Raw genomic sequence first — 20,896 nt, forward strand, 5'->3', positions numbered from 1 at the left:
AGTGGTACGGGCCTTTGATATTGGCTACCTTTTAGAGGCAGTTCCTCTGGTACATCCCTTGAATGGTGGGGAGGCCAATACCTGTGATAGGTTAAGCAGTAGCTATCGCCCTCTTTAGCCTCCTTTGCTCTCGGGCATTTTATTTACTAAAGAAGGCAGTAATGCAACTAATCAATATCTCTCTTCTGTACACCTGTAGTTCAATAGAGCATTTGGCAATGTACCAAATCTCAGTCTTTCAAGAAAGTAGAGTTGTTGATGAGCTTTCCTTGTGATTGTTTCAATATATTGGGTCATGGGCAGATCTTCAGATGTATGCATGTCCAGGAACTTGAAGCTATTGACTCTCGCCACCACTGTCCTGTAGATGAAGACAGTTTCATGGATTCCTGGCTTCCCATCCGGACCAAGCAGCTCCTTGATTTTTGTAACATTGAGAACAAAATTGTTGTTACATTCAATCAGATTATGAATCTCCCTCCTGTGCTCTGACTCAGCATTGCCCATTATTCAAGCAACCAAGGATGGCAAATTTAAAGCTGGTACTGAAGCTGTGCCTGATACACAATGTGTAAGAAGGAACCGCAGATGCTGGTTTAAACCGAAGATAGACACAAAAAGCTGGATTAACTCAGCGGGACAGGCAGCATCTTGGGCAGCTTACAGCCCAGTGGTGTGAATATTGTTCTTTATCTCTCCATATCCCCGTCTATACCTCTCGGTTTCCCTTATACCATACCAGTCTGAAGAAGGGTCTTGACCCGAAATGTCACCCATTCCTTCTCTCCAGAGATGCTGCCTGTCCCGCTGAGTTACTCCAGCTTTTTGTGTCTATCCCGATTACACAACGATGGGTACAGAGAGAGTAGACCAGGAGACTGATCACACAGCCTTCAGTTATTCCTGTGCTCATGGTTATCATGGTGGAAGTGTTGTTGCCAATTTATACTGAATGCAACTGCTGATGAGAAAGCCCAGGATCCAATTACATAGTGATAAACAGAGACCCAGTTCTGAATTTGTTGTTAGGTTTAAAAGGATGACGGTATTGAATGCCAAGCGATAATTGAACAGCATTAATATACAAAGTTATTAACATCATTAACAACAAAATTGTACATGTAATGAAGGGTAGAGAAATGAAATCATAAGGTTTTTTACTTTGCTTGGTTGGTATTTTGCAACTTTTGGGTGACGTTTAGGTAAAATATCAAGATTTTGGAAAGGGCTCAGAAGAAGCTTGGGTATGTGGAAGTAATGGACCTGAGTTTGTTTTCAGAAGATTGTGAAGATCTATTAGAGATATTCAAATTGAGGGTATTATGGAGAAGGTAAAGAGATACTGTTTCCCTGATGTTGATTTGAAACACAAGGTCATAGATATAAAACAATTGTCAAAAGTGCTACGATGTGTGGACAATGGCTTAGTTCTAGAAACCACCAAATCAAAGGATGATGGATTGCGTGAGAACCTGTTAAAGGTAATTAGATGAGCTTAAAATTGTAGGAAAAAGCTGAACTGTGGGTCGGAAGAGCCAGTGCAGGCATAATGGGCTGAATAATGGGCTGACTTCTGTGCACCTAAGATTCTGAGTCCAATATATTGAAAGGCAATATACGGCATTTTGGGGAAAAAGCAATACTTGTGCTAGAAACGTGAAGCTGTCCATCTACTTTGTGATCTTGTGATCTGCTTTGTGATCTTGAAAGATAATACAGATTTGTGACCTTTTTCACAATGGCCTGTTAAAACAATTTGGTAAAAAGGAGCCATAGTTTGTTTGTTTAATAAGATAACATCTAAAGGTAGAAGCCTTCTGTTATAAATCTTTAAAATGGTGAAGGTAAGCAAATTGAATGTAGGTAAATGTCTTGACAAAAAAGTTGGATATATTTAATGATAACGGTATTGGTAACTCAAATTTTATATCATAACAATACATTATAATTGAAGACTAAGCAAATTTAACAATCAAAAAGCTGAATAAATCAAGAAAGATTTTTCCAGTGTTCTTGAGGAATTTCAGATTGATCTGTGTTTTCCTGTGATAGACTAATTCTTTATATATTATCTTTTGTGCAGCTTATATACCTTTGACATGCGCTACCTTGATACGCCCCTAATGGTGCATAGGGATCATGTTTCAGCAGTACTGGATGTAGATTACTCTCCAACAGGAACAGAGTTTGTTTCAGCCAGTTTTGATAAATCTATTCGTATTTTCCCTGCAGACAAAGGGCATAGCAGGTTTGTGGCTTAAAAATATATAATTGTGTTATTTAACTATGTTATGCTTAAAATGTGATTTATTTTTTGTTTGAGTTTTGTTGATGCTTCTATTTGATTTTATTTCTAATGCTGATATATTTCTTCACATTAACAGGTATTAGTATTTGCACTTTAAGAAAGTTTTTTTCCAGGTATTTTATCATGCAGAACTATCAGAATTTAAAAGTTTCAGAATGCCAGTTTACTGTAGAGGTACGAGATGGCTAAACATGAAAGTGGAGTCAGAGGTCATCCAAGTGTTTTAATATGGAATTGTTAAATTGATGACTATTATGAAAGGATAAAATTAAACGGCCAAGAGCAGTTAAGGAGATGTAATGATGACCATGTGATTTGGTGATTTGGAATCCAAAGACAAGGACTAATGATTGGTGATCATTTACCAATGTTCTATAGATTCAGGATCATTTCCTGTGGGTTGGAGGGTAGCTAATGTTATCCCACTTTTTAAGAAAGGAGGGAGAGAGAAAACGGAAATTATAGACCAATTAGCCTGACATCAGTGGTGGGAAAGATGCTGGAGTCAATTATAAAAGAAGAAATTGCAGAACATTTGGATAGCGGTAACAGGATCGTTCCGAGTGTGCTTGGATTTACGAAGGGGAAATCATGCTTGACTAATCTTCTGGAATTTTTTGAGGATGTAACTAGGAAAATGGACAAGGGAGAGCCAGTGGATGTACTGTACCTGGACTTTCAGAAAGCCTATCATAAGGTCCCACATAGGAGATTAGTGGGCACGATTAGAGCACATGGTATTGGGGGTAGGGTGCTGACATGGATTGAAAATTAGTTGGCAAACAGGAAACAAAGAGTAGGGATTAACGGGTCCCTTTCAGAATGGCAGGCTGTGACTAGTGGGGTACCGCAAGGCTTGGTGCTGGGACCGCAGCTATTTACAATATGCATTAATGACTTAGATGAAGGGATTAAAAGTAACATTAGCAAATTTGCGGATGACACAAACCTGGGCTGCAGTGTGAACTGTGAGGAGGATGCTATGAGGATGCAGGGTGACTTGGACAGGTTGTGTGAGTGGGCAGATGAATGGCAGATGCAGTTTAATGTGGATAAATGTGAGGTAATCCACTTTGGTGGAAAGAACAGGAAGGGAGATTATTACCTGAATGGTGTCAAGTTAGGAAATGGGGAAGTACAAAGAGATCTGGGTGTCCTAGTGCATCAGTCACTGAAAGTAAGCATGCAGGTACAGCAGGCAGTGGAGAAAGCTAATGGCATGTTGACCTTTATAGAAACATAGAAACATAGAAAATAAGTGCAGGAGTAGGCTATTCGGCCCTTCGAGCCTGCACCGCCATTCAATATGATCATGGCTGATCATCCAACTCAGTAACCCGTACCTGCCTTCTCTCCATACCCCCTGATCCACAAGGGCCACATCTAACTCCCTCTTAAATATAGCCAATGAACTGGCCTCAACTACCATCTGTGGCAGCGAATTCCACAGATTCTCCATTCTCTGTGTGAAAAAAAACGTTCTCATCTCGGTCCTAAAAGACTTCCCCCTTATCCTTAAACTGTGACCCTTTGTTCTGGACTTCCCCAACATCGGGAACAATCTTCCTGCATCTAGCCTGTCCAACCCCTTAAGAATTTTGTACGTTTCTATAAGATCCCCCCTCAATCTTCTATATTCCAGCGAGTACAAGCCGAGTCTTGCCAGTCTTTCTTCATATGAAAGTCCTGCCATCCCAGGAACCAATCTGGTGAACCTTCTCTGCACTCCCTCTATGAGGAATCCTTGATTTCCTCAGATTAGGAGACCAAAACTGTATGCAATACTCCAGGTGTGGTCTCACCAATGCCCTGTACAACTGCAGCAGAACCTCCCTGCTCCTATACTCAAATCCCCTCGCTATGAATGCCAACATACCATTCGCTTTCTTCACTGCCTGCTGCACCTGCATGCCTACTTTCAATGGCTGGTGTACCACGACACCCAGGTCTCGTTGCATCTCCCCTTCTCCTAATCGGCCACCATTCAGATAATAGTCTGCTTTCCTGTTCTTGCCACCAAAGTGGATAACCTCACATTGATCCACATTATACTGCATCTGCCATGCATTTGCCCACTCACCTAACCTATCCAAGTCACGTTGCAGCCTCCTAGCATCCTCCTCACAGCTAACACTGCCCCCCAGCTTCGTGTCATCCGCAAACTTGGAGATGTTGCATTCGATTCCCTCGTCCAAATCATTAATATATATTGTAAATAGCTGGGGTCCCAGCACTGAGCCTTGCGGTACCCCACTAGTCACTGCCCGCCATTCTGAAAAGGATCCGTTTATTCCTACTCTTTGCTTCCTGTGTGCCAGCCAGTTCTCTATCCACATCAATACTGAACCCACAATACCGTGTGCTTTAAGTGTGCATACTAATCTCTTATGTGGGACCTTGTCGAAAGCCTTCTGGAAGTCCAGATATAACACATCCACTGGTTCTCCCTTATCCACTCTACTAGTTACATCCTCGAAAAATTCTATAAGATTCGTCAAACATGATTTACCTTTCATAAATCCATGCTGACTTTGTCCAATGATTTCACCGCTTTCCAAATGTGCTGCTATCCCATCTTTAATAACTGACTCCAGCATTTTCCCCACTACCGATGTTAGACTAACTGGTCTGTAATTCCCCGTTTTCTCTCTCCGTCCCTTTTTGAAAAGTGGGGTTACATTAGCTACCCTCCAATCCTCAGGAACTACTCCAGAATCTAAAGAGTTTTGAAAAATTATCACTAATGCATCCACTATTTCTGGGGCTACCTCTTTAAGCACTCTGGGATGCAGCCTATCTGACCCTGGGGATTTATCGGCCTTTAATCCATTCAATTTACCTAACACCACTTCCCGACTAACCTGGATTTCACTCAGTTCCTCCATCTCATTTGACCCCCGGTCCCCTGCTACTTCCGGCAGATTATTTATGTCTTCCTTAGTGAAGACAGAACCAAAGTAGTTATTCAATTGGTCTGCCATGTCCTTGTTCCCCATGATCAATTCACCTGTTTCTGACTGCAAGGGACCTACATTTGTTTTAACTAATCTTTTTCTCTTCACATATCTATATGACAAGAGGAGTTTGGTATAGGAGCAAAGAGCTCCTTCTGCACTTGTACAGAGCCCAAATTTGAGGAAGGATATTCTTGCTATTGAGGGCATGCAGCGTAGGTTCACTAGGTTTATTCCCGGAATGGCGGGACTGTCGTATGTTTACAGACTGGAGCGACTAGGCTTGTATATGCTGGAATTTAGAAGGATGAGAGGGGATCTCATTGAAACACATAAGATTATTAAGGGATTGGACACATTAGAGGCAGGAAACATGTTCCCAATGTTGGGGGGGGGTCCAGAACCAGGGGCCACAGTTTAAGAATAAGGGGTAGGCCATTTAGAACGGAGATGAGGAAAAACTTTTTCAGTCATAGAGTTGTAAATCTGTGGAATTCTCTGCCTCTGAAGGCAGTGGAGGCCAATTCTCTGGATGCTTTCAAGAGAGAGCTGGATAGAGCCTGTTAAAGATAGCGGAGTCCAGGGGTATGGGTAGAAGGCAGGAACGGGGCACTAATTGTGAATGATCATCCATGATCACATTGAATGTGGCTCAAAGTGCCAAATGGCCTACTGATGCACCTATTGTCTGTTGTTTATTGTCTATTATTGTCTATTGATATGGAGACTAGTTCATAATCCACATGTTCAATGACAAAATCCAGGCAGACTGGAATTCCAGCCATTTTGCTGTGGTATGCAGTTTTGTGATCCTCTGCTAGTCCTATCTAAGCTTGGTATTGGAGTCACCTGTCTAATTGAATGGGATTCCTGACCATGAAATTGGAGGACAGGATGTGGGGATAGGTATGGCACTTATCTTCACACTTCTGTTACTAAAAATAAATTTTACAGATGAAAGACATTCCAGATTTTGGTTAGTTAATGTCAAAGCCACAACATTTAAATCTGATTTTAAATATTTTTATGGCAATATTGTAATTTTAAAGAGAAGACTCTTTAATTTTAGAAAATATTTAGTTGTAAATTTACATTTGCAGATTTATTCAGTAGAATCATTTTTAGTGTGATGTTTGGCACTTTTCAGATCTCTTCCATTCATCCTTCATCTCTAAAATTGTGATTTGTGTCATAAATTGGTTCTTTGTAGATATGATTTTAACTATGCTAATATTAAAGAAATAAAAATAAAATTATTTGAGTATAGCATGATCAGTGAAATCATTTATTGATTTTTAACACTGCTTTTAAAAGCTTTTGGCCATGATGTAGCAGAATCTTCCAGCTTGCTGAGCATGATTAATGTACCTTTCAATAGTCAGCATAAACAGGAGCAGTACAATGCTAGTTGAACAGGATTATTTTACCAAACTTGCTATTTAAGTAATTTATTGATGCAGTAATTTATTTAATGCATTGTTGGGAAGGATATTTAGACCCCCCTCCCCCCCCCCCCCCCCCCTTTGTCCATTTGAGTTGAACAACCGAACAAAAACTGTGTGCATCATCATTGTTTAATCTTTAGCCATAATTCATTAATGCTTTTGAAGATATGGCCACTGTTTCATTTTTGTGGTTATAAAGGAAGATAGTTGATTTTGTTGGCCTTGAGGCCATCATGCTGGAAGACTTGGTATTTTCCACAATTACACCTTTCCAATACCTAGGTCAATAGAATGTACCAATAAGAACTGTAATTGGATGTGGTCTAGGTAGATTTAATCCTTTAAAATGAAGCGTGTAATCTTTACATAAATTTAGTCATCAACATCAATAAACGTAGAAATCTATCTTTTGTAAAGTATGTAATTTTGATTTACAACAAGAGGATTTGCTAAACTTCAGGAGGTACACACTGACAAAAAATAAAATGCCGTTTTACATTTATAATGTGGTGGAACGCTTTATTTTAAATATTTTGATCATTTCTCTGTTAATATTTAATAATACATTATTTTCCTTATTTAAGTCTGGTTAGAACGTAACTTATTTGAATGCGGTAGATACATGTAATGCCAAGAAGAAAATTACCTATTTTCCTTGTTAATGTACACATCAGAAATTTGTGTGTTTTTGTACACCTCATTTACTCTTGAATACTAACTGCAATGTAAATATTTTGCATTACTCACAAACCAGGATTACTTAGTAAATTTAACCTGCAGGCGAAAAAATGATTGGCACTGCAGTAAATTGTGTAGAAAGTAATAATGAATAAATATTTAACAGGAATGAATTTAATGTAGGTGGATTGAAATGATTTTCCATTAACTACTAATTATAGCACCATGGCCCCTACAATTGCTAGTTGTAACATCTGAATATTATTGTATCATTTTATTTTCTAGGGAGGTGTACCATACAAAACGTATGCAACATGTGATGTGTGTAAAATGGTCTGCTGACAGTAAATACATACTTAGTGGTTCTGATGAAATGAATATCCGTTTGTGGAAGGCTAATGCTTCTGAAAAACTTGGTGTGGTAAGTGATTGTATTCCTGCTAAATTCCTCCTCACATGTATGTGTATGTTAGGGGTAAAGAAGCATAATGATTAAGTACTGGGCAAGTATACAGAGACGTTGGCTATTAAGCCAAGGATCTGAACTTGAATCCCACCATGGCAGTTTGAGAAGTTAAATTCCAGAAAATTAAAAGTTAAATTGTCACTAAAAGCATCACAGATGATCATTTGGCCTATCTTCATCCTTATGTCCGGAAGCCTGAGGTACTCCATGAGACTTTCCTACTCTACTTGCTTTCCACATTTTGGGATCCAATTTTTAAACTCAAAAAGCATATTTATTATTTGCATCGATTAATTGTTGTCTGCAAACTTTCCTTATCACTTCTACACACTGCAGAATGTTGCTGCATTGCCTTAAACAGTATCGCATGGTTAGTCTGAAGAAGGGTCTCGACCAGAAATGTCACCATTCCTTCTATCCAGAGATGCTGAGTTACTCCAGCATTTTGTGTCTATCTTAAGAATTTCATTGCTCCATTCCCGGTGCACTCTTGGCTTGACATAGATGTCTTAGTTAATAGAAATGTATATGGTAAATAGCAGTATACTGCCAGAGCATCATACAGTTGTAAATAGCACGAGAACCTGCATAGTATTAAATGGCTTACAATCGCTTTGCACAATGGTTTCTGTTGCAAGAACACGTCAGACTATTTGACAAACTCCCAATATTACATTTGTAAAAGTTTCTTAACCGACATACTGGAAAAACTGAAGTCAAGGTTGTTGGTGTTGACCATAGTTTCTGTTCCAAAGCACTTACTGCTATTCCTCTCTCCCAGAAACTGAGATTGAAACAGACCTTTTGCGTCATTGGTGAAAATTTACATGCTCAGGTGCTGACACATGCCTGTAAATCACTAAAATCTTGCCCTTTAAAGTGATTCTTCTTTCTCTCGCCGCACTTCAAAATGCTCCTCTATGGTTTTAATACTCCAGCATTTTGTGAAATAAATACCTTCGATTTGTACCAGCATCTGCAGTTATTTTCTTATACTACTTGAATTCCAGAACTTTGTCACTGGAGTTTTCAGCTACCACAGACGGAAGTAAAGAAAATCTAGAATGCACAAAAGGCTATAACTCCTGCGGGATTCTGGAAATGCCGGATTTAGAGGGGAAGCCAATGAAAGATTTCAAAACATAGATGAGAATTTTAAAATCAAGGTTTTCACTAATTGCAAACTAATGGTTCCTAATTATCAACTCACAATGGGCAACTTGAATTTCCAGTTGCATGTCATTTCAACTTCTCTTCCCATTCCCAAATTGACCTGCATGTCCTCCACTTTCTTCAAATGGCCTTATTCCACATGGCAATATTCCACATGGGCAACCTACAGCCCAACACTATGAACATTATTGCCCTCCCCCCTTGGTTCCATCTGGCCTTTACTGAGACACAAAGAACTGAAGTAACTCAGTGGGTCAGGCAGCATCTCTGGAGAAAAAGGATGGGTGCTGTGTCTGGTTAGGATCCTTCTTCAGACTGAAAGTAGAAAGGAGAACTGGAGGTAAGAAAAGGGAAGAAAAAAGTACAACAGATTACCAAGGAAGGGTGGAGCCCATAATGGCCCATTGATGGCTGGGGAAGAGATGATAACAAAGGGATACAAGAATGCGAACAGTGGAACGAGTAGGACGACTAGGGTGTGGTGGGGGGGGGGGGGGGGGGGGTGGAAATGCAGGAGTTACTTGAAATTAGAGAAATCAGCGTTCATACAGCAGGATTGTAAGATGCCAAGGCAAAATAAGAAAGCTAATGGCATGTTTCCTTCATAACGAGAGGATTTGAGTATAGGAGTAAAGAGGTCCTTCTGCAAAAGTATAGGGCCCTGGTGAGACCGCATCTGAAGTATTGTGTGCAGTTTTGGTCTCCTAATTTGAGGAAGGACATCCTTGCTATTGAGGCAGTGCAGCGTAGATTCATGAGGTTAATCCCCGGGATGGCAGGACTGTCGTCTGAGGAAAGATTGGAAAGACTGGGCTTGTATTCACTAGAATTTAGAAGGATGAGAGGGGATCTTATAGAAACGTATAAAATTATAAAAGGTCTGGACAAACTAGATGCAGGAAAAATGTTCCCAATGTTGGGGGAGTCCAGAACCAGGGGGCCACAGTCTAAGATTAAAGGGGAGGCCATTTAAAACTGAGGTGAGAAAAAACATTTTCACCCAAAGAGTTGTGAATTTGTGGAATTCTCTGCCACAGAAGGCAGTGGAGGCCTGTTCACTGGATGAATTTAAAATAGAGTTAGATAGAGCTCTAGGGGCTAGTGGAATCAGGGGATATGGGGAGACGGCAGGTACATGTTACTGATTGTGGATGATCAGCCATGATCACAATGAATGGCGGTGCTGGCTCGAAGGGCCAAATGGCCTCCTCCTGTACCATATAACAATCACAGCACGGAAACAGGCCCGTTCGGCCCTACCAGTCCACACCGACCACTTTCTCTGACCTAGTCTCATCTACCTGCTCTCAGACCATAACCCTCCAATCCCCTCCCATCCATACCTATCCAATTTACTCTTAAATAATAAAATCGAGCCTGCCTCCACCACTTCCACCGGAAGCTCATTCCACACAGCCACCACCCTCTGAGTAAAGAAGTTACCCCTCATGTTACCCCTAAACTTTTGTCCCTTAATTCTGAAGTTATGTCCCCTTGTTGGAATCTTCCCCACTCTCAAAGGGAAAAGACTACCCACGTCAACTCTGTCCGTCCCTCTTAAAATTTTAAAAACCTCTATCAAGTCCCCCCTCAACCTTCTACGCTCCAAAGAATAAAGACCCAACCTGTTCAACCTCTCTCTGTAGCTTAAGTGCTGAAACCCAGGCAACATTCTAGTAAATCTCCTCTGTACCCTCTCCATTTTGTCGACATCCTTCCTATAATTTGGCCACCAGAACTGCACACCATACTCCAGATTCGGCCTCACCAATGCCCTGTACAATTTCAACATTACATCCCAACTTCTATATTCGATGCTCTGATTTATAAAGGCAAGCATACCAAACGCCTTCTTCACCACCCTATCCACATGAGATTCCATCTTCAGGGAACAATGCACAGTTATTCCCAGATCCCTCTGTTCCACTGCATTCCTCAATTCCCTACCATTTACCCTGTACGTCCTATTTTGATTTGTCCTACCAAAATGCAGCACCTCACACTTATCAGCATTAAACTCCATCTGCCATCTTTCAGCAAAAGGCCCAAGTCTCTCTGTAGACTTTGAAAATCTACTTCATTATTAACTACACCACCTATCTTAGTATCATCTGCATACTTACTAATCCAATTTGCCACACCATCATCCAGATCATTAATGTAAATGACAAACAAATGTACCTATTTTCTATGTTTCTAAAATATGTGCTGTTCCTTAAATTTGTTTGTGGCCTCACTCTGATAGTGGATAAGGCCCAGGACAGAAAGGGAAGGTGAGTTAAAATGTTTGGAAACCGGGAGATCGCCTAGGCCAATGCGAACTGAGAGTGAGTGTTCAGCGAAATGATCACCCAGTCTGCGCTTGGTCTTGGTGATATATAGGAGCCCACATCGAGAACAAAGGATACGGTAGATGAGTTTGGAGGAGGTGCAAGTGAACCTCTGTCTCACCTAAAAGGACTGTCGGGGACCCTGGATGGAGTCAAGGAAGGAGGTATAGAGACAGGTGTTGCATCTCCCGCGGTTGCAGGGGACTTGCATACCTACCCACTGGATTACTTCTCCCTTGGCTTAACATTCCTATCTCCTATCCACTTGTTCCATTTGTCCATTATAATTTCCTTATCTCATTCGACTGATCACCTACCAGTCTCTGTCTCATCCCTCCATCTCATTTCTCTATACTGGCTGTCTTCCCTCTACACTCAGTCCTAAAATAGGGTCTCCACCCAAAGTGCCAACCATCCCTTTGCCTCCGCAGATGTTGCTTGATCGACACCACTTTGTTTCATTTTGCTGCAGATTCCAGTACCTACAGTCTCTTGTGAAATTAATGTAGGTAACCCACCTCGGGTGAAGGGTGAACAAGAGTTGGTGTGAGTTAACTTGGGAGTAGGAGAGGCCTACATGAGCTCAAATTTGCAAAATGGAAGACCAGCTAGTTGACTGGTGTAATTTGTGTGTTTAAATGCAACACAAAGGCATAGAATTCGGAACCAAATGAACTGAGTCAGGGACAGGTGGTGTAACTAGTGGAAGGTGGGATCTTCATTGATAGAGAATTGATAGCTCAACTGAGAATCATTTCGAAAGTCAAAAGTTGTAAGCAGCCTCTAAGATTTTGATAGTAGCCGGGGGGGGGGGGGGGGCTTAAATCAGGTTGCCCTATCAATCAGAAAAATATCAGTGGGTTGAAATGATCTTTTGTTTTATCAGGAGTATTGGAAATGTAGAATAACTGAGTACAGACAGAGATTATGATGGAGTGGAAGTAAGTATCTTTATTCCCAGTATTCAATTGGTACAATATTGTTCTAGACAATATTGAACAAGCCGTGGGGCAAATCATTGAATTGATCAGTGGTATCACCAGTGTGCTTGTGAAGTCGGACATGTTTTCTTCTGATACTCCTGTGAGGAAGCATGTTGCTGTTGATTTTCTGGCTATATCCATGATGGAAATGGACTCTGTCCAGGAGAGTGTCACTCTGTTTGCTAATGGCATTGCAGCATTCTATTCAATTGCTTCAATCTTCTTGAGTGCCCACAATTGTCAAACATTTGCCTGAAGGTAGAGGAAGAATTTTGGGCAAAATAAAATCTGTTAGTAATGAAGACTACCTGAGATATATTGCTATATTCCAAGATGATGTTGGTATTGTAAGTCTTCGTCCAGTGTTCTCCATCCAATTGATATCCATTATCTCAGAAATTTCAGCATTAATGCTGACATCCCAAAATTGCTGAATACCTCCACGTAAGAATTTCTCCATCACATTTCTGCACTTTCAGGGTAGAGCTAACTTTTTCTTTCAGCAAAGGTATTTTGGTGGTGTTATTCAAACCAAGTGCAAATTCGTTATTCGCTAATGGTTGTGTTATGATTCATGAATGTTTTGTGTGGTAGTACCCAAGCATCCAGCTGGAATTGTCAGCAGGACAAGAATATGATGGCTGTCAGAAGATAGGCCACTTAGCAATATCTGCATACTTCAGCAAAGGAGGATATTCTTTACAATGTTTTTGAACTTTACTTGAACTAAGTCTGTATAGCAACTTGTGATTACTTAAATTCAATATCATATCATATCATATCATATCATATACATACAGCCGGAAACAGGCCTTTTTCGGCCCTCGAAGTCCGTGCCGCCCAGCGATCCCCGCACATTAACACTATCCTACACCCACTAGGGACAATTTTTACATTTACCCAGCCAATTAACCTACATACCTGTACGTCTTTGGAGTGTGGGAGGAAACCGAAGATCTCGGAGTAAACCCACGCAGGTCACGGGGAGAACGTACAAACTCCTTACAGTGCAGCACCCGTAGTCAGGATCGAACCTGAGTCTCCGGCGCTGCATTCGCTGTAAAGCAGCAACTCTACCGCTGTGCTACCGTGCCGCCCTTAATATAACAAACTCATTCTCCTAGCTTGCAATTTCTTGTGATCTTTAATTTATTTTTATACCTATTCTGCTGAGGTTTTTTAACCACAGAATTTCTGGAATCTCTCTTCATCTTAAAATCTTTCTCTGCTTTGAAATGTAACTTTTGACAGCATTAAATTGCGTTCTTATTTGCTTCCTGACTTATGCCTACTTCCTCTGGAAAGCGCAATACAGTCTTGGATTGTTTGTATAGTTTTGACATTGAGGATTCCACATTAGTTTGATTTTGTTTTTCTTATCAAGTTTCCTCTTAAATGCTCAATGAAGTGCAGGTTTGTCTGAATGTGATTGCTGAAACCTTAAGATATATCTTTTGACTTTCAATTTCATGAGTTAATGACAGACCATACCTTTCCAGGGTATGGTATCCCTTTCCATATTTTCAGCCTGAATCTGCTGAAAAATCCTATTTGGTTGCCCATATTTTGAAGGTATTCATAAATTACTTAACTGATACTTTTTTTTGTCTAGAGAAGCAATGCAGTTGCACCAGATCAGCAACTTGCACTTATTAAATAAATTGAAGCAAAGAAAATCATTGCTTTTAATTATAATAAAAGCCCTTACAATTTAGATTGCTTTGACAATTTTCAGTAAAACGAATGAGACAAGGATTTATTAAGACAGAAGCAGCGATTTAGGCAGCCTTTGGAAAATGAACTTGAGTGGATGGAGCGTGATACATTTATTTAATTGGTAATGGAAGTTGGAACTCATTGAGGTGTAAAAGTGAAGACCATGATTTAATTGGGGTAATTTATTTGGCTTTCTGCTTGGTGTTTTAAAATGACCTCCTGTACCTTATATAATCAAGGGCTAAGATGATAAAAACAATTAAACGGTGTTATTTGATTGTGAAAACGTGTAGTTTGAAATATTATGTTACCCAAGTAAGTAATTTTTAATAAATATTAGTAGTTGTATTGCAAGGAATAATAATGGTAAATTGATTAGTAGGACTAGATGTCACAATCCCTAAGGTTTGCACTACAATTGACTGGTGTTGTTCTTGGGGGTGACCACTAGGTAATGTTGCTACCATTCAGACACATCTTCAATTGTGTACCTCAACATCACTAGGTGTTTCGGCCTTTTATCGCAAGACACCCACAGTCGAGGCAGGCCCACCGCAGGGTGATCAGTCCTGGGTGTGTGCCTTATGGTTAACCTCTAGATGGTCACGTGGCAGCCCGGAGAGCATCTCTTCTTTTCAGCCACAGCCAGTGACTGCTCTGTTCGGCGGCATTTGCAAGTTCTTTGATTGCCCTCCTTTGGGCCTGCCCTCTGACTCCTACTTCCCTCAGGAGCCTTGCAGTGGAACTGGCTACAAAGCCCCTTCACCTCACCTCCACTGGACATATTATTAGCTGTTCGGGATATTGAAAATTTGAGCGTAGTGTAGAGCAAGATATGAAATTTGAAAACCTGATTCTGAACTTAATTGTATTTTGTTTGATTGAATAATGCATTTCCTTTTTTGCTTTAGCTTATGCCAAGAGAGAAGGCTGCTCTGAACTACAATCAAAAGCTTAAAGAAAAATTCCAGCATCATCCTCAGATCAAACGGATAGCTCGTCACCGGCATTTGCCTAAACTGATTTATAGCCAGTCCAAGGAACTCCGTATCATGAGGGAAGCACAACGCAGAAAGTATGTTTCTGATAATCATTTTGTGGGGCTCATCTTGTCCATTTCTATTGTTTCCTTTTATAATATCATCCTTTGTTCAAATTTGAATAACAATTTTATTGAATTGTCCTATATATTCAAACAAAGCTGCATCTAGAATATCAGGTCACCATATATCTTCACTAAATATGGCTTTGTTATTTAATCAAATCAGGATTTTTTTTCTAAAGTACCACTGCAAAATGGTAGAAAATTGGGTTAGGTCCATAACAACACAAAAGGCATGTTTTCAGACCTCGAGTCAAATGATGGAGATCATGGTAAACCACATCTAGAATCGACAATTTATTTTGGCACCTGCATGTGAAAAACAATTTTACATTTTTATTTGGAAACACGAGGAACTGCAGATGCTGAAATCTTGAAAACCGCACAAAGTACTGAAAGAACTCAGCAGGTCAGGCTGCATTTGTGGATAGGCAATGTTTTGGGTCTGAAGACGGGAACCAACCTGAAACATCATCTATCCATTCCCTCCATAAATGCTGCCTGACCTACTGGGTTTCTCCAGAACTTGTGTTTCGGAGTTTTATATCTCTGTTTATAAACGCTTCCTGATAAATCTGAACTCTGTGCAGTGTTCTACTGTTGGTTAGCTCAGGAATAAATTGGCTGATTTGAGCGTATTACAATCAATAAGGTGCACTTGACATTTTCTTTTAATCAAACCAACCTTGTGCTCAAGATGTAAAATTTCAGCTAATCTGCAACCAAGTTCTGCAGCACTGGCCAAAGTGCATAAGATAATCACATTATTTTTCAACGCAAGAGAAAATGTATTCATTAAAATAAGTATTGTGGTTTTCAGAAAGGATAAAAGCTTTAAATTATCAATAAAGATTGTAATAGGAAAAAAATAGATTATTTGGATAAAATCTGTCTTGGTCTTCCATGAGATTATGCCATTTTCAGATAAAAGGAATGACTTTAAAATCATGAAGCTAATAACAATTAAGATTCAAATGTGCAAAGATGTGGTGTGCAACTGAAATATGGCTAATTTCAAGAATAAAACAAAGCGCTGGAGGAACTCAGTGAGTCAGGCAATATCTACAAAGGGCCTGGACGTCGAAGGCCCTTGACCCAAAACACCACCTGTCATTCCCTCCACAGATGCTGTCTGATCTGCTGACTTAAAGTATAGAAAAGCACAGCAAAAGAACAAGCCCTTCAGCCCACAATGTCTGTGCTGACCAAGATGCCAAGACCAATCCTTATCTGCCAGCACATAATCAATATCCCACCATTGCCTATCTAAAATTCTCTTAAATTACAGCAGAGTCTCAATCAGTTGTGCAAGTGGGCTGAGGAATGGTTGATGGTGCTTAATAAGTGTGAGGTATTGCATTTTGTGAAGTCAAACCAGGACAAGATCTTCACAGTGAATGGCAGGGCCTGGGGAGTTTTGGGGAATAGAGGGATCTAGGAGTGCTGATACATAATACCCTGAATATAGCATCGCAGGTAGAGTGGTGAAGAAGGCTTTTGGTACATTGGCCTTCATCAGTCAGGTTATTGAATATAAAAGCTGGGATGTTATGTTATAGTTGTACAAGATGTCGGTAGGCCACATTTGGAGTATTGTGTTTTGTTTTCGTCAGCCTGCTATAGGTAGGATGCTGTTAAACTGGAAAGAGTGCAGAGACGATTTATAAGGATGTTGCCAGGGTTTGCGGGCCTGGGCTATAGGGAGAGGTTGGGCAGACTCGGACTTTATTCCTTGGAGCACAGAAGGTTGAGGGGTAATGTATAATATTGAGGGGAATAGATAGGATGAAGGCACAGGTTATTTTATCCTGTGTTAGTTTAAAGTGAGAGAGGAAAGATTTTAATAGAAACTTGAGGGACAGCTTTTTCACACAGAGGGTGGTAGATAAACGGAACAAGGTGCCAGAGGAGGTAGTTGAGGCAGGTATTATAACAACATTTAAAAGACATTTGGATCGGTAAATGGAAAGGAATGGTTTAGATGGATGTGGGCCAAACAAAGGCAGGTGGGACTGGTGTTGATGGGACAGCATGGACAAGTTGGGCTGAAGGGTCTGATTTCATGCTGTATATGACTCTAAATGCCACTATTGTATCTGCCACCCCTGGCAGCGTGTCCCAGGCACTTGCCAATGTCTTTTTTAAAAAAAGAACTTTCCCAACACATCTTTTAAATTTTTACCCTTCGCCTGAAAGTGATGTCCTCTAGTGTTTGATATTTCCATCCTGGGAAATAGGTTCTGACTGTCTACCCTATTTATGCCCCTCATAATTTTTTATGCTTGTATCGGGTCTCCTCTCAACCTTCAATGTTCTAGAGAAATCAATCCAAGTTTGTCCACCTCTCCCAGTAGCTAATATCTCCTAATTCTGGTAAACCTTTGCTGCACCCTTTCCAAAGCCCCCCCACACTTCCTATAATAGAGCGACCCTAACTGTATGTAGTATTCCAAATGCGACCAAACCAAAGTCCAATAAAGCTGCATCATGACTTCCTGACTCTCATACAGTAAACCATCGCAAGAACGGACCTCTACATAGCAGGTCCCACATCCGTAAAGTCACTCAATGAGCTGGTGTCACATGGTATGCTTATGGTTGCGGGGGGTCGGAGCGAGCAAGCAACTTAAAGGCGGCGTGAGTATTCGACCCATTACTGTTCTCTGCGGCTCCCCAGCCTGTGAATTCCCGCTTGTTTAACCCACCCAATGCCGCATTTCTTCCCTCCCTGTCTTGGGTTAAACATTGCCCCCCCCCACTCACTAGGTTCTAGCGGCCAATCTGCAATTGCAGCCACCAGCTCCCCCTCTGGTGCGTTATTGCGAGGGCTTACTGTACTTAACCAATGAAGGCAAGCATACCATAGATGTTTTTTATCGCTAGGTACGTGTTGCCACTTTCAGGACGTTATGCATTTAGACCCCAAGATCCCTCTGTGCATCAATGTGGTTAAGGATCGTTTGAATTGTTTTCATGATATTAATTAACATCAATTTCCCGATCTCCAATTTAAAATGCAAGAGGGATTGTGGAGTTACTTAAATATTTATAAAAATCCTTTTTTTTTAAAGTTATGCTTGGTAAACTGCCAAAGTCCAAACATGCCTGTCTCTATGCATTATTTCACACATCTATATTGCATATTATATAGATGTATACTAACAGTACATGCATATTAATAGGAGAATTTTTTCTCACGTGCAGCTGGAAAAGCTCAATGCAAGGGAATACAAGTTATCAAGTGGATATGTTCCTTTCCCCTGTTTCAGCTGGTTTAATATTAATTTGATAATTTCATAAGCCATGGTGTTGCATTTACATTGTTTACCCTGAGATGTATTGTACGCAAAAATAATATAGAAATTGATAATGTTAATTGAATAGGCAAATTGCCTATTTCACACCTGGCTTCTGTGTATTTGAATCCAATTGGTTGGTAAAACATATATATAAGACTGAGAAAGTTACAAAATTAGCAATCAAGGTAAAAAGTCCGCATTTGAGTAAATAGTCCATATTTGACCAAGTAAAGAACCTCATTTATGAATTTATCTTTCTTACAGGGAACTGAACCGTCGCAAGCACAGCAAACCAGGATCTGTACCATTTGTTACCGAGAAGAAGAAGCATATTGTGGCTGTGGTGAAATAGCTATTCTGCCTACATTTTATATTAATTATTGCACAATATTTCAGAACTGATTAAAAAAAAATCAGATAATGCATCTTAATGTTTAAGTTTGATCAAGGAAAAACATTTGTAATAATATAACATTTTGTATTTAACGTGTTTTCATGGATGTTACTTATCTAGAAATAATTAATCATCTCCATTCACATTGCATGAAATAAAAATCGCATTCCCCATCTGATAGACAATAGACAATAGACAATAGGTGCAGGAGTAGGCCATTCAGCCCTTCGAGCCAGCACCGCCATTCAATGCGATCATGGCTGATCACTATCAATCAGTACTCCGTTCCTGCCTTCTCCCCATACCCCCTCACTCCGCTATCCTTAAGAGCTCTATCCAGCTCTCTCTTGAAAGCATCCAACGAACTGGCCTCCACTGCCTTCTGAGGCAGAGAATTCCACACCTTCACCACCCTCTGACTGAAAAAGTTCTTCCTCATCTCCGTTCTAAATGGCCTACCCCTTATTCTCAAACTGTGGCCCCTTGTTCTGGACTCCCCCAACATTGGGAACATGTTATCTGCCTCTAATGTGTCCAATCCCCTAATTATCTTATATGTTTCAATAAGATCCCCCCTCATCCTTCTAAATTCCAGTGTATACAAGCCCAATCGCTCCAGCCTTTCAACATACGACAGTCCCGCCATTCCGGGAAATAATCTAGTGAACCTACGCTGCACGCCCTCCATAGCAAGAATATCCTTCCTCAAATTTGGAGACCAAAACTGCACACAGTACTCCAGGTGCGGTCTCACCAGGGCCCGGTACAACTGTAGAAGGACCTCTTTGCTCCTATACTCAACTCCTCTTGTTACGAAGGCCAACATTCCATTGGCTTTCTTCACTGCCTGCTGAACCTGCATGCTTCCTTTCATTGACTGATGCACTAGGACACCCAGATCTCGTTGAACTCCCCCTCCTCCTAACTTGACACCATTCAGATAATAATCTGCCTTTCTATTCTTACTTCCAAAGTGAATAACCTCACACTTATCTACATTAAACTGCATCTGCCATGTATCCGCCCACTCACACAACCTGTCCAGGTCACCCTGCAGCCTTATTGCATCTTCCTCACAATTCACACTACCCCCCAACTTAGTATCATCTGCAAATTTGCTAATGGTACTTTTAATCCCTTCGTCTAAGTCATTAATGTATATCGTAAATAGCTGGGGTCCCAGCACCGAACCTTGCGGTACCCCACTGGTCACTGCCTGCCATTCCGAAAGGGACCCATTTATCCCCACTCTTTGCTTTCTGTCTGTTAACCAATTTTCTATCCATGTCAGTACCCTACCCCCAATACCATGTGCCCTAATTTTGCCCACTAATCTCCTATGTGGGACCTTGTCGAAGGCTTTCTGAAAGTCGAGGTACACCACATCCACTGACTCTCCCCTGTCAATTTTCCTAGTTACATCCTCAAAAAATTCCAGTAGATTTGTCAAGCATGATTTCCCCTTCGTAAATCCATGCTGACTCGGAACGATCCCGTTACTGCTATCCAAATGCTCAGCAATTTCGTCTTTTATAATTGACTCCAGCATTTTCCCCACCACTGATGTCAGACTAACTGGTCTATAATTACCCGTTTTCTCTCTCCCTCCTTTCTTAAAAAGTGGGATAACATTTGCTATTCTCCAATCCACAGGAACTGATCCTGAATCTATAGAACATTGAAAAATGATCTCCAATGCTTCCACTATTTCTAGAGCCACCTCCTTAAGTACTCTGGGATGCAGACCATCAGGCCCTGGGGATTTATCAGCCTTCAGTCCCATCAGTCTACCCAAAACCATTTCCTGCCTAATGTGGATTTCCTTCAGTTCCTCCATCACCCTAGGTTCTCCAGCCCCTAGAACATTTGGGAGATTGTGTGTATCTTCCTCAGTGAAGACAGATCCAAAGTAACGGTTTAACTCGTCTGCCATTTCTTTGTTCCCCATAATAAATTCCCCTGCTTCTGTCTTCAAGGGACCCACATTTGCCTTGACTATTTTTTTCCTCTTCACGTACCTAAAAAAACTTTTGCTATCCTCCTTTATA

General features: G+C 40.7%; 1 protein-coding gene across 1 annotated transcript in view; it reads left to right on the forward strand.

Moving 5' to 3' along the window:
* The window catches only part of dcaf13 (ddb1 and cul4 associated factor 13), a 40,533-nt gene extending 20,895 nt beyond the window's left edge, over window positions 1-19,638 (forward strand). Inside the window, exons 8-11 of the mRNA XM_078398657.1 lie at window positions 2,084-2,248; window positions 7,671-7,806; window positions 14,965-15,128; window positions 18,719-19,638. Of these exons, the coding sequence (XP_078254783.1) occupies window positions 2,084-2,248; window positions 7,671-7,806; window positions 14,965-15,128; window positions 18,719-18,806 (553 nt within the window). The 3' untranslated portion in view covers window positions 18,807-19,638. The remainder of the gene's footprint in view (window positions 1-2,083; window positions 2,249-7,670; window positions 7,807-14,964; window positions 15,129-18,718) is intronic.
* The last annotated feature ends 1,258 nt before the right edge of the window (window positions 19,639-20,896 follow it).

The sequence above is a fragment of the Rhinoraja longicauda genome, chromosome 4 (assembly GCF_053455715.1).
Source record: "Rhinoraja longicauda isolate Sanriku21f chromosome 4, sRhiLon1.1, whole genome shotgun sequence".
Lineage (NCBI taxonomy): Eukaryota > Metazoa > Chordata > Chondrichthyes > Rajiformes > Arhynchobatidae > Rhinoraja > Rhinoraja longicauda.